This window comes from Balaenoptera acutorostrata, chromosome 17 (assembly GCF_949987535.1).
Source record: "Balaenoptera acutorostrata chromosome 17, mBalAcu1.1, whole genome shotgun sequence".
Taxonomy (NCBI): domain Eukaryota; kingdom Metazoa; phylum Chordata; class Mammalia; order Artiodactyla; family Balaenopteridae; genus Balaenoptera; species Balaenoptera acutorostrata.
Window position 1 is genome coordinate 65,301,450 of NC_080080.1, and position 14,352 is coordinate 65,315,801.

General features: G+C 42.5%; 1 protein-coding gene across 2 annotated transcripts in view; it reads right to left on the reverse strand.

The window, feature by feature from the left end:
• Positions 1 to 308: 308 nt before the first annotated feature.
• Positions 309 to 14,352, reverse strand: part of KCNB2 (potassium voltage-gated channel subfamily B member 2) — a 405,501-nt gene continuing 391,457 nt past the window's right edge. For both annotated transcript variants that reach the window (XM_007185045.3, XM_057532506.1), the window contains one exon: positions 309 to 3,308. In XM_007185045.3, the coding sequence (XP_007185107.2) occupies positions 1,149 to 3,308 (2,160 nt within the window). In that variant the 3' untranslated portion in view covers positions 309 to 1,148. The remainder of the gene's footprint in view (positions 3,309 to 14,352) is intronic.

A 14,352-nucleotide genomic window follows, 5' to 3' on the forward strand; every position in this document is an offset into this window, starting at 1 on the left:
TTCTCATTGCGGTGGCTTCTCTTCTTGCGGAGCACGGGCTCTAGGCGTACGGGCTCAGTAGTTGTGGTGCATGGGCTTAGTTGCTCTGCGGCATGTGGGATCTTCTGGGACCAGGGGTTGAACCCGTGTTCCCCGTATTGGCAGACGGATCCTTAATCACTGTGCCACCAGGGAAGTCCCCCTCCCTTTTTTTTTTTTTTTAAAGAACTGCTTTCCAAAAGTGGAGGGCCATTAAAAAAAAGTTTAGTTGTGTAATATCACCTTTTAAGTATGTTCAGGTTTTTAAAAAATGCATTTCTGTAATAGGCTGTGGCATGATATATACTTTTCCCCATGATATTAGTGATATATAATTGACTGGCAAAATTTCAAACTGCAATTCCAAGTTTTTGGATATCTGGTCATTACATCTTGCCTATTTCCATGATTTATAAATAAAACCACAAATGCCACAACTAAGCAGAAGCAAAAAAGAAAAATGCACCCTATGAGTTATATCACAAGTCAATAAAAATACTGTATTCCTTTAAACAAATGTACTTATAAGAGCTTTATAACCCAAAGCAAGATATGTGAGATGGTTTAAGACAGGTTGCAATTTTGCAACAAGAAGTCTGTACAGCTCCTCCAGGCAGTAGCTGTGAAGGAAGTGCCTGTGTCTCAGAAACTTGTTTCCATCTGTTCTTGACACTTTTGCATCCCAAGCCCCGTTATTTACAAAGTTACGCCTTTTGCAAGCTCAAAGCACCTTGCCTGGCAATTACGAACTCATGCAATGACATTTCATCCTTTCATGTGCAAATTCTCAAATTCATTGTAACAGAAAAGCTCAAAGTCGAAACTCTGTCTACAATTTGAAATGAAAGGATCAAAAATGTCAGACATTGCAGAATACCGGTTCGTAATAGAGCTCTCTTTATTTGTTCACTGTTCCTCAGTCATTTTTGTTTGTTTGTTACAAAATGCAGTCTTGATTCTTTATTTAAACAGTACTTAAACTAAACTGTTCATGCCATGCAAAAATAACATTTTATGCACTTTTTTGGGGGGAGGGGCTTCCCACTTTTTAGTTCACAGGCATTATTAACCGCATTTTTAAGAAACAAGTTTTTTGTTGTTGTTGTTTTTATTATTGCCTTTGTAACTAGTCACATGCTGGTTTCACGTGTGGGACAGTACCCTGTGTCTCCTGGGTTGGAATGAATTTCTGGGGCAAACAAGTGGTTTTCCATCTTGCACCCTTCTTGACTGTTGTCCTGTTTTACTTCCGCCACGGCATGGTAAATGTCTTGCCTACAGTTGTGACTTGTGTGCTGTGGAGAGGAAGAGCCCACAGAGGCCTCTTCTCTTAGAGGGTCTCTTCCGTCACTAGGCTTATCTGCAAAGCAGCTCGGGTTGGAGTCTGCCCGCTTGTCCCGCCTCGTGGTCCCTTGGAGCTCTAAGAAATCATCGTCTTCGCCCGTGTCTATTTCCGTGAAGCTCCTCCTCTCTCTGGATGAGAAAGCAAAGAGTTTCTGCCTGGGAAACCGAGGCGTCAGCCCTTTGGAGGGTCCCTGACAATGTGCGGGAACCTCAGCGCCCAGCAAGGGTCTGTCTCCCTGGGAGGGGGTTTCTTCTAAGAGGATAGTGCTGATGAGCTGCGGGGCGCTGAGTGGGAAGTCCGCCGTGGTGACCGGCAGTGGCCTGGCCGTGCTGGGTGGGGTCTGCGGGGCACCGCCTCTGTTGTCCTTGAAGTTCACCTTGAGCGATCTGGACTTGAGCGGGTTGCTGCCTTTCAGCGAGCTCTTCGGGCTCTCGGTGGCGCTGTCCGACTGCAAGGGGCCGTGGGGCCCACCTTGGGACCCGCTGGAGTCGAGGTTCACAGTTACGTCGATTGGAGCGTATTCCTGGCTGGCGTCCCTGGCCGCGGGCCCCTTCTGTCGGGTTAGGGTGAGGAATGGGGGGCCCCTGGCTCTTTGGTGCTCCTCTATCCGGGCGAGGTCGGGTGGGAACTTCATCTGCAGGTGGGAAGCGGAGGGCGGCGGCAGGGGCGACCTCTCGGTCTCCGTGAAGTCGGTGGCGCAGCTCGTGAAGCTGTCGATGCTGGAGGTGCTCTTCATGTCCACGATGCCCTCGGTCTGCGCCACGGCCAGCTGCCCCTGCGGGCAGACCACCTCCTCCATCTCTATCTCTTCTTCATACGCAGACGGCCTCTCGGGCTGCTCGTGGCCGTCGGGATTCGGGTGGGCGTGAGGCTGCGTCTTGGTGATTTCATTGTAGAGCATCTCCAGTTTCTGGGCACTCAGGTGCTGTGGGCTGGAGGAAGAAGTGTTGTTCAGCTGCTCGTGGGAGTCTTTTTGGCTGACCTCCTGGTACTTATTCTCGTAAGACTTGTTGGAGCTTGTTTCCGACAGAGCCTTCCTGGCCCACTTCCACCGGCTTGGAGAGAGGTGGTTATCACCCGTGGAGTCTTTTGTATTGGCCGACTCTCCCGTCTTCTCCACAGCCACGTCTATCAGTTCCATACTGCGAGCAAAGGCATCTTTTAAGTTCATAGAAACGATGCTTCCATTCCTCTTGGCCCGCTCGAGAGCCTCTCTCCTCTTAATGGCCTTCTCCTGGCGTTTCTGCTCCTTGTAAAACTCAGAAAAATTGTTCACAATGATTGGGATGGGAAGGGCGATCACCAGAACCCCTGCGATACAGCAGAGGCCTCCCACGATCTTCCCTAATAACGTTTTTGGGTAGATGTCACCGTAGCCGACAGTGGTCATGGTGATGGTGGCCCACCAAAATGAGGCCGGGATGCTGGTGAACTTGGTAGCATCTTCATCCTTCTCGGCAAAAAATACCAGGCTGGAGAATATCATTATCCCCATGGCCAAGAACAATATCAACAAGCCCAGTTCATTGTAACTCCGCCTGAGGGTGAAACCCAGGGACTGCAGGCCCGTCGAGTGTCTGGCGAGTTTCAGGATCCTGAGGATACGCATGATTCGGAAGATCTGGACCACGCGCCTCACGTTCTGGAACTGCAACACGCTCTTGTTGGACTCCGTGAGGAAGATGGTGACGTAATACGGCAAGATGGCCAGCAAGTCGATAACGTTCAGCGGGCCCTTAAAGAACTTCCATTTATTTGGTGAGGACAGGAACCGTAAAAGGTACTCCATGGTAAACCAGGCGATACACACGGCCTCCACGTGGGCTAACTGGGGGTTGTCATTGGGCTGTCCAAATTCATCCATCTCCTGCAGCTCTGGTAGCGTGTTGAGAGACAGCGCAATGGTGGAGAGGACGATGAACAAGATGGATACGATAGCCAAGATCTGGAAAAGAAAAGAAAGTCAAGTCAGCAAGGCCTCTTGGTTGCTTAGGCAGCTAGGAGACATATGGGTTCACCATTCCTTAAACGATATGTCTTGCTCAAAGGTATTCCAAGAAGGTCACTTTACAACCCCAAATTCTCCAACTAATACAAATACATTCACTTTTTTATGAGTTCATTTCACTTAGAAGCCTAATGTGTATAAAATAGATAACTAATGAGAACGTTCTATACAGCACAGGGAACTCTGCTCAGTGCTCTGTGGTAACTTAAATGGGAAGGAAATCCAAGAAAGAGAGGATATACATATATGTACAGCTGATTCACTTTGCTGTACAGCAGACGATAACACAACATTGTAAAGCAACTCTACTCTCAGTAAAAATTCACAGTAATAAAAAGAAGCCTAATGTAATATACTTTTAAATTCTAGGGTCTAAGCCATTTGAAAAAAATCCATTCTCTCCCCCACCCCTTGCCTATTGTTTTTAGGCACCTTTGGAAGAGTTTTCGGGGAATAGTCATCTCTCCTCTCTTAGTTATTTGTAATTTTTCTCTCTTAACCACCTAGTTTATGTTTCCTTACATGAATTGCCATACATGTTATATAAGTTAGAAAAAATTCATGATTGCCAGAAGTTTTATTCTACAACTAAAAACGCGAATGCAGACCTATGCGTGGAGAGATAATATGGCCTCAGTACAACAATGTTTCCAAAGAACAAGTACGATTTGTGTGGTAAGCACTGAAGGCTGAACCAAGTCAGGGAGCCTCCATCCTGGGCTATGTGGCCTTCTGGCCAGCCTCAGGTGGGAGAGGAGGATTATGAGCTAACTTCATTCAGTTGAGAAAGCTTTCAGAACAAAGAACTTGAAGACTGTCCATGGTGATCTCGGTTCAGGGATCACCGTGGGGCAGAGGAAGAGCAGCACCATATCAGATGTGGAAGGAGAGAGGAAGCACTCAATAAGAAGTAAAAAGAGGATCAGTGAGTGAATTTTGGAGTCAGTCATTCTGACCTCTGAGCTTGGCTTTATCGCTTACTGTGTGACTTTGGGCAAGTTACTTAACCTCTCTGTGTCTCAGTTTACAGATCTGTCGAAGGAAGACAACAATCGTAGTTATTTCATGGCTGTTGTGAAGATTACCCGGCACACAGACATCACCAAATAAATGAAAATTACTCATAGTGTTAGAGGCTGAAATGAACAGGACTTCAGTCTGGAAAGACGAAGACCAAGAACAGGTATGTGGGAAATCTGTAAAACCAGGCAGGGTATAGACAGCTTAAGCAGGGATTTCCTCACTGTAACCCAGTGTTCTAAATTGATAAGACAAAGCATGAAGATGAAGGGTCTGAGGGTAACAGAATAAAGCACTTCTTTGCTTAGTACAGATTGTGCGTCTGGAACACGTGATCCTTGGTGATTCTAGGTTAGGTCTGGCTTGGTTTCATCTGACCTTTGCCAATGACCTCAAGAGGTATTACTGGTCTCAGTTATTATTTGTAGCTCTGAGAAAAATATCCTGACACTGTTTAATTTAGAAATTCAGCATTCAGTAGACAATGATTAAATATCTTGAGGCCACACATCTCAGTAAACATGAGACTGTGAAAAAATTATCTATAACTGACATCAGGACTTCTGAACTTCTCTCCTCTTTGTCCTTCTAAGTTTCTCTACTTCTGGGTTATTCTCCTTAACCTTAATCTTTTCTCCTCTTATGCCTCATTTATACCTTTCATTGTTTTTTCTTCCTGTTTCTTCCAGCTCCCATCTTTCCTCTTAAATCACTTTATAGTGAAAACCATAGTTTGTTCCAGAATGCACTGCAGATATTAAGTAAAGATTTATGTTTTCTTAGCTTAAAGAACAGTACTGAACTACTAGTGTTTTATATTTTTTTCTTAAACAAAATTAAGTACTTTTTACCTGAGTATACTTCAGGAGTTCCTTTAAAAATGTGGATCAATGAATGACAGTAGAATAAAGGTTCTCTTCATCTGCTCCAGAGACTGTGAAGGCTAAAGTTAGAAATCCCCTCAAGAAGGTTTAGATAAACCCATGGATAATGGATTCAGAGGGTTTATTAAGGACAAGTTGGGAATGCTCACCTCAAAGCTTTACCCTCAGGGGCCAATGGAAGGGGGACATTTACAATATTCTGTCACTTAAATATTCTTAGGAAGCGTTGGTCAGATTCCATCTACTCTTACGTTCTTACCATAAGGAACTAGGCTCCTCTGTATTTTCTAGAAGGTCACACTGTTCCTGATATACCTTTGGGCATTTTAAGTACTGGGATTGCTGCCAGCATTCTTGTGCTGATAATCCATATTCTAGATTTTCCATATCTTCTTATCTGTTCACCTGCCTGTTTTGGATGCATTTTATTTAGGATTATCACCTCCAAGAGCAAGAGAAAAGTAGAAATACAAATGAAACCATTCTACTATTTTCCAACCTTTTAGACAAAGAACAAAGTAGAAGATCCAAGGTGGACCTTCAGTTTTTCCATGACTCCACAATCTGACCTAGATCGTAGGTCATTTTACTTTGGTATCTAATTTTGGGAAATAATGAACATTGTATAGTTCTAATTTAGTCTATGGTCTGGTTGATGGCAACTTAATGGATATGGCTACTTTTAACACCTGAAAATTTAGCATGTGCACAGCATGATTTGAAGGACATTCTTGAAGAAAAGGAACTACTAAAGAAAAAAAAAAATCCAAACACTCAAGCCCTTAGCAACCCCACATTCATATTAAACTATAAGGTATTGCAGTGCATTATTTTCTGTCTCATGTTCAATCTGTCAAAACCCATTTGCTATCAATGTAAAGGAATGGTTTATTTTAAATATCTTGTGAAACTTGGAATTCTCCAAGAAAGACAGCACCTTAGACAAATTATTCAATATATACCAAGGATGATGTGTGATGCAATAAGCCAAATGCAAGGTTATTGTGTTATGGTAGAGTTTTTTCTTTTTTTTTTTTAACACAATAAATAGAACAAATGTGAAATTTTGCTCTAAGCTACAGGATACACCTCTAAACATGGATATTTACTTTGGTAGAGCAAACCCTTATGGCATTTACGTATTGCTTCATTTATTATAACCATGCACAAGTTAGGTTTTTAATCCTGTCACCCCTAATAACCAGCCTCCAGAGCTGGCTCTTTCGGCTCCAGCAAATAGACTTATGTTTGTATATTGCAAATGAAGTGGAAATTCCAAACAATTACCTGGGTGATATCCGTCAACCCCCTTGGAATTTGGATTACATCATTTCCAAGGTTCCTTTCACCTCTAACATATGGCGAGCCTCTTTCTCAACTAAAACATTGTGCTAATTCCACGTCTGCAAACCAAACCAAGGACAAGTCACAGTTGAGCCCATCATTTTGGTTGAACTGCCAAAATATAATTTTGTTGCTTAAGAAATAAAAAATTCAAATGGGAAGGCTTTGTAAAACATCATACTCTGTATGTTCCAAGCATTTATTTACTGGGAATAGACATTCTTTCTGGATAACACTTTTCTTCCCTTTTGCATTGCCTGGATAATGATTTAATTCTTCACTTATAGACACAGACTTTCAGAGGATCACACAGAGGTAAGAATAGGGCTCCTGGCACTGGCGTTACTGGGTCCCAAAAGTTGGTTGCATCGATTTCTGTTTGTGAGAGAAGTAAGGCAGGTGGAGATTTGCCCCTATTTACCAACTTGTTGATTTTATATCTTTTGAAGATAGTGGGTGTTTTGTGGTGGAAAGAACACAGGACAAGGAATTAAAATACATGGCCTGATGAGACCTTCAAGATGGCGGAGGAGTAAGAAGTGGAGATCACCTTCCTCCCCACAAATACATCAGAAATACAACTACATGTGGAACAACTCCTACAGAACACCTACTGAACGCTGGCAGAAGACCTCAGACTTCCAAAAAGGCAAGAAACTCCCCACATACCTGGGTAGGGCAAAAGAGAAAAGAAAAAACAGAGACAAAAGAATAGGGACAGGACCTGCACCTCAAAACAAAAATAAACTAATAAACTGAAAACATAGGCAGAACACTCTATGACATAAATCACAGCAAGATCCTTTTTGACCCACCTCCTAGAGAAATGGAAATAAAAACAAAAATAAACCAATGGGACCTAATGAAACTTAAAAGCTTTTGCACAGCAAAGGAAAACATAAACAAGATGAAAAGACAACTCTCAGAATGGGAGAAGATATTTGCAAATGAAGTAACTGACAAAGGATTAATCCCCCAAATTTACAAGCAGCTCATGCAGCTCAATATCAAAAAAACAAACAACCCAATGCAAAAATGGGCAGACGACCTAAATAGACATTTCTCCAAAGAAGATATACAGATTGCCAACAAACACATGAAAGGATGCTCAACATCACTAATCATTAGAGAAATGCAAATCAAATCTACAATGAGGTATCACCTCACACTGGTCAGAATGGCCGTCATCAAAAAATCTACAAACAATAAATGCTGGAGAGGGTGTGGAGAAAAGGGAACCTTTTTGCACTGTTGGTGGGAATGTAAATTGATACAGCCACTATGCAGAACAGTATGGTGGTTCCTTAAAAAACTAAAAATAGAACTACCATACGACCCAGCAATCCCACTACTGGGCATATACCCTGAGAATACCATAATTCAAAAAGGGTCATGTACCACAATCTTCATTGCAGCACTATTTACAATAGCCAGGACATGGAAGCAACCTAAGTGTCCATCGACAGATGAATGGATAAAGAAGATGTGGCACATATATACAATGGAATATTACTCAGCCATAAAAAGAAACGAAATTGAGTTATTTATAGTGAGGTGGATGGAGCTAGAGACTGTCATACAGAGTGAAGTAAGTCAGAAAGAGAAAAACAAATACCGTATGCTAACACATATATATGGAATCTAAAAAGAAAAAAAAGGTTCTAAAGAACCTCGGGGCAGGACAGGTATAAAGATGCAGGCGTAGAGAATGGACTTGAGGACACGGGGAGGGGGAAGGGTAAGCTGGGACGAAGTGAGAGAGTGGCATGTACCTATATACACTACCAAATGTAAAATAGATAGCTAGTGGGAAGCAGCCGCATAGCACAGGGAGATCAGCTCGGTGCTTTGTGACCACCTAGAGGGGTGGGATAGGGAGGGTGGGAGGGAGACGCAAGAGGGAGGAGATGTGGGGATATATGTATATGTATAGCTGATTCACTTTGTTATAAAGCAGAAACTAACACACCATTGTAAAGCAATTATATTCCAATAAAGATATTAAAAAAAAAAAAGAGTCATGTACCACAATGTTCATTGCAGCACTATTTACAATAGCCAGGACATGGAAGCAACCTAAGTCTGCATCGACAGATGAATGGATAAAGAAGATGTGGTACATATACACAATGGAATATTACTCAGCCATAAAAAGAAACGAAATTGAGTTATTTGTAGTGAGGTGGATGGACCTAGAGACTGTCATACAGAGTGAAGTAAATCAGAAAGAGTAAAACAAATACTGTATGCTAACACATATATTTGGAATCTTAAAAAAAAAAAAGGTTCTAAAGAACCTAGGGGCAGGACAGGTATAAAGATGCAGATGTAGAGAATGGACTTGAGGACACGGGGAGGGGGAAGGGTAAGCTGGGACGAAGTGAGAGAGTGTCATGGACATATATACACTACCAAATGTAAAACAGATAGCTAGTGGGAAGTAGCTGCATAGCACAGGGAGATCAGCTCAGTACTTTGTGACCACCTAGAGGGGTGGGATAGGGAGGGTGGGCAGGAGATGCAAGAGGGAGGAGATATGGGGATATATGTCTATGTATAGCTGATTCACTTTGTTATAAAGCAGAAACTAACACACCATTGTAAAGCGATTATACTCCAATAAAGATGTTAAAAAATAAATAAAACCCATGGCCCTACCTCCGTGGCCACGCGGACAAGCCAGTTTCCTCTGCAAACATTAGTGCCCTCATCTGCAAAATGAGGTGCCTTCCATTTGCCTCACTTGCCTGGGAGGCTTGTTAAGGACCAGACTAGGTCAAGCACATGAAGCATCTATAAAATGTAAAGTACTATATGTGCTGGAGTTGTGTCTGGAAAAAGCCTTTGGTCAGCATTGGGAGGGAATAATGAACACAAACTGCTTCTCCCCCATTTAAATACAACTGGAGACCTATCTCATGTTCATAGTTGAAAGACTTTCAAGCACATTGTTTCACCTCGCCAGTGGTTTGCATGCCAAACCCAGATAACTGTAGCTCATCTGCCTTAGGACTGAACCATCTAGTTTGCCAATATTTAAGAACTGGACTGAGGTTGGCTGGGTGTGTGGGCGGAATGGGTGAGGCTGGTCAAAGGGTATGAACTTCCAATAATAAAATAAATTGAGTCCCGGGGATGTACAGCATGGGTTAATAATACTGTGTTGTAGATTTGAAAGTGGTGAAGAGAGTAGATCTTAAAAGTTGCATCACAGGAAAAACATTTTGTTACTATGTGAAGTGATGGTTGTTAACTAAACTCATTGTGGTAATCACTTCATAATATAGAGGGATATCAAATCATTATGCTGTACACCTAAAATTAAATCAATGTTATAGTCAATTATACCACAATTAAAAAAGAAAGAGGTAGACTGAGGCGCTTCGGGTGAATTTGACCTGCCTTGAGTCTTAAAATATGCAGAAAGTTTTCAAGCTTGGGCCTCCTGAGTGATCATCTGCTTTGTATTCACCAACTTTCAGTACTCCCCCAAAACACATGGGAACTTGGGTGCCTTGCACTGAGGTCAGTGGAGATACTTTCTCTCCCTCATCTCCCCCAAACTCTCCTTCCTTCTTTGACAAATATGTGCTGAGAGGTGAAACTGAGTGAGTTATAAGCTCTTAACTATATAGCACTCCTGCGTTATCTTCTTAGTGGAATATAGTACATTAAAAAAACAAAACCTGGTCAGCAATAGAAAACAACATGGGGAAACGTGATGATAAGAATTTTCAGGAGAGAATCAACTTATTTAAGTTGGCAGGAAGAAGGTCTGTGATGAGCATTATTAGAAACATGAAACTTCTTCTATTTTCAGGAAAAGGACAAAGCACAATGACAGTTCTGAGCCTGTAAGCTAAAGACCAAACCATTTGTTGAGGGAAGAAGTGAGAAGTAGGTAAAAATATCATGACTTTCATCTACCTATCTTCTATTTCTAGCTGTTTCCCAGAAGACTACTGGACTCACCAAACCAGAAAATAAATCCTGTGATTTGCACCAAAGGAAGAAAAATCTAGGACTGTTTGCAGTCCTAATATCTCATATTCCTTGAAACCATGGTGCTCTCCTCTAAGGCTGGGGGCCCTTGGTTGATGACCAGCCCTTTCTTCTCCCAAATATCCCCTTGCCCTCCCAGGACAAATGAGATTCTGTGCTTAAGTTCTCTGATGATTTGCATATACAAGCATGAATCCCTTATGGGCTAGCACCACATGACTCAGGCAAAGAACCAGCACCACTGAAAGGGTCAGTTGATTTTTAATTATTTTGGACCCATGGATAACAGGAGCCCAGGAATTCAATCCCCCACCCCCCATTTGTGGACTGTTGAATGAGGGGTTTCAAAAGACTTAGTCATCCACACACAAGCAGATGTCAGCCAGAAGCCTGCATGATGCTTTTCATTTGGGATGGGGTGGGATGTGAGAAGCAATTCAGTTCTACATACTATGAAATTTTTCTTTTGGTTTTATTCTCAGATCCAAAACCAATTTTTTGAGAGGAGAGTTTTTGGCTATCTTATGACTAAAGATACTGTTGTAATATTTTCTTGGTATCTCCTGAAATAAGCTGCATTTCACTACACATGATATATTTCTTATTTTAAAAGATTAGATTTTGGGAAGCAAGTCATTAGGTAGAAGGCTGGTGAAGGGAACTTTAATCTCATTCATAGTATCTCTGCAAAGAAAGGAGCAACAGTGAGATGGAGACACCTTTAATCTTACACCCACTCCAGTGATTAGACAACCTCTTTGTAGGTAATTTGTTCTTACAAAGTCTTCAGGAGCCAGAGAGTAAAAATGAAGATGGGCCAAGCTTGGTGAAACACAAACATTACTGCCTCTATTGGCCCCTGAAGGGCAGGAACTATGGCTCTTTTCTTTAGACTGCTCAGCCTAACTCCAAGAAAGCACACCATAAATGTTCAGACTCTTCTCTTTAGTGTGTGAATAACAGATTTTGGGGGAAGGACACAAGAAAGAGAATTAGTGGAGTATATCCTTTGAACAGGATTTCATTTAACTTGATACCTAGAATGTAAAAAAAAAAAAATCATAGAACAATCAAGTTAGATGAAATCTTGAAGTATGCCATGTCTTACCTTATAGATAAAGAAACAAAGATTCAGGGATTCTACTGCACCTGGTGGGTGGAGGGGAGGCAATAGTAAGGGACTTAGAGTTGACAGGTCTGAGTTTGAATCCTGCTTCTGATTATTCTATTAGTTTTGAGGACTTGGGCACCACAATTAGCTTTTTCTAGGGCTTATTATTCCCATATAGAAAATGTGGAAAATAAAGGCTTGTTTTGCTTACCTATAGAGCATTGTTTTGAGGACTGTGCTGGCTAATTTTATGTGCCAACTTGGCTAGGCTGTGGTGCCCAGTTCTTGGATCCAACATCAGTCTGGAAGTTGTGAAGGTATTTTTTAGGTGTGATTAATGTTTAAATCAGTAGACTTTGAGTAAAGCAGATTATCCTCCATCATGTGGGTGGGCCTCATCCAATCAGTTGAAGGTCTTAAGATGACGACAAGTTTTCCAAAGAAGAAGCAATTCTGCCTTGAGACTGTCACACAGAAACCTTGCCTGAGTTTCCAGTCTGCCTGGCCTGCTCTGTGGAATTTTTTTTTTTTTTTTTTTAAGATTTGGGTTTTTTAAAAGCCATTGCTTTTATTTATTTATTTTTTAAATTTTAATTAATTAATTAATTTTTTTGGCTGTGTTGGGTCTTTGTTGCCGCGGGCGGGCTTTCTCTAGTTGCGGCGAGCGGGGGCTACTCTCCGTTGTGGTGCGCGGTCTTCTCATTGCTGTGGCTTCTCTTGTTGCGGAGCACGTGCTCTAGGCACGCGAGCTGAGTAGTTGTGGCTCGTGGGCTCAGTAGTTGTGGCTCGCGGGCTCTAGAGTGCAGGCTCAGTTATTATGGCGCACGGGCTTAGTTGCTCCACAGCATGTAGGATCCACGGATTCAGGGATTGAATCTGCGTGCCCTGCATTGGCAGTCAGATTCTTAACCACTGTGCCACCAGGGAAGTCCTGCTCTGTGGATTTTGAACTCAAGATTGAAACATCAACTCTTAACTTGAATTTTCAGCCTGCTGTCTTGCCCTGTGGATTTCAGACTTGCCAGTCCTCACAATTGTGTGAGGCCAGCTCCTTAATGTCTGTCTCTCTCTCTCTCTATAAATACACACACCCCTATATATGCATTTACATATATACGGTTGGCCCAAAAGTTCGTTCGGATTTTCTGTAAGATGTTATGGAATAATCTGAATATATATATATATTCTATTGGTTCTATTTCTCTGAAGAATTCTAATATGAGAACAAATAAGATAAAATACATGATAGCACTTTGCAAGCTGTAGGGTGCTAAAAAATGTTAATTATTTTTACTTACTTATTCGTTTGTTTATTTGGCCACGCCACATGGCATGCGGGATCTTAGTTCCCCTACAAGGGCTCGAACCCGTGCCCCCTGCAGTGGATGTGAAGTGTCTTAACCACTGGACTGCCAGGGAATTCCCCCAAAATGTTAATGACTGTAATTATTTGAGAACTTCCCAAATTGTACATCTATTCCTGTTGAGCCGTAAGAAGTCCCTCATTCTTTCTGTGACTCCAATGCCTAGATGGTTGTCCTTTTGACACCCTACAAAGACAGCGTATTCATGTGCATGGCATAAGCTGGAGGGCCACGAGGAAAGACAGTTTTATTACTTGGTGCAAATGAATCAAGAAGAATTCCCTAAGCTGGACTTTTCTTAACAGCTGCCAAGCTCCTAAGATGCCGCATCTTCCACTTAGCTGAGCTGAGTGAACTCAGGGAAGGTGAGCAAGAGGAAAATAAAGATCAACACGTGTTACTCTCGAAAACCACGTAAGGGGTCTGTTAATTATGTGCCAGTGGGACTCATCCTCAATGTGGGTGGGGAATCAGTAAGTGATTCAAATTTTGAGACCCTTGTAAAGACTGTTATGCTTTCATGTGTTTTTCAGCCGGTTTCAGCTTTCCATTCCTTCTTACTCACGCTTGGTGGTTGAACTGGCTTGAATTCCCCCTTCCAGCCAGGCTGGGACCCTCACTGCTTCCTGGGCATGTCATTCCTTTTCATCGCATAAGGCACTGCCTCCCCCATTGTCCTCTATCTGCCCAAATCCTGCCACTTCTCCAGGAAGCCCTCCCTTGCACTCCAGATGACACTGGCCTCTCTCCTCCGAATGCCTGTAGCCTCTATTTCTTGGGTTACCAAATGCACAGAAGGTGTCACTCACACTTCTTGCAGGTGACTCACATGGTCTCCCTTTGCAGCCTTGCCTGCACTCAGAGAGCTGCCTCCTTGCAAGATTGCCAGATTTAGGAAATAAAGATACAGGATGCCCAGTTAAGTCTGAATCAAATTTTTGTATGAGACAACAAAGTATTTGTTGTTTATAAGAAATTCACTAGGCATTCTGTACTTGATCTGGCAACCTTACCTCCTTGGAATGTTGATTCAGGGGACAATCCTTGCTCCAGGCTGGCCCCATCGGCTTCTCTTCCTCCTGCAAATCTGAAGCTTGAACTGAGAGACTTGGAGATTAGGAGTTGCTTGGATGGCGTCACATTAATGGCAGTGTCCCAGAAGAAGGAGCGACAAAGCCCCTCAGTTTCTGCCTTGGAACAGTTCCTTCCAATAAGCTGTCTCTCCCCCGCCCTGTATTAGCTTCAGTTGGCCAGAG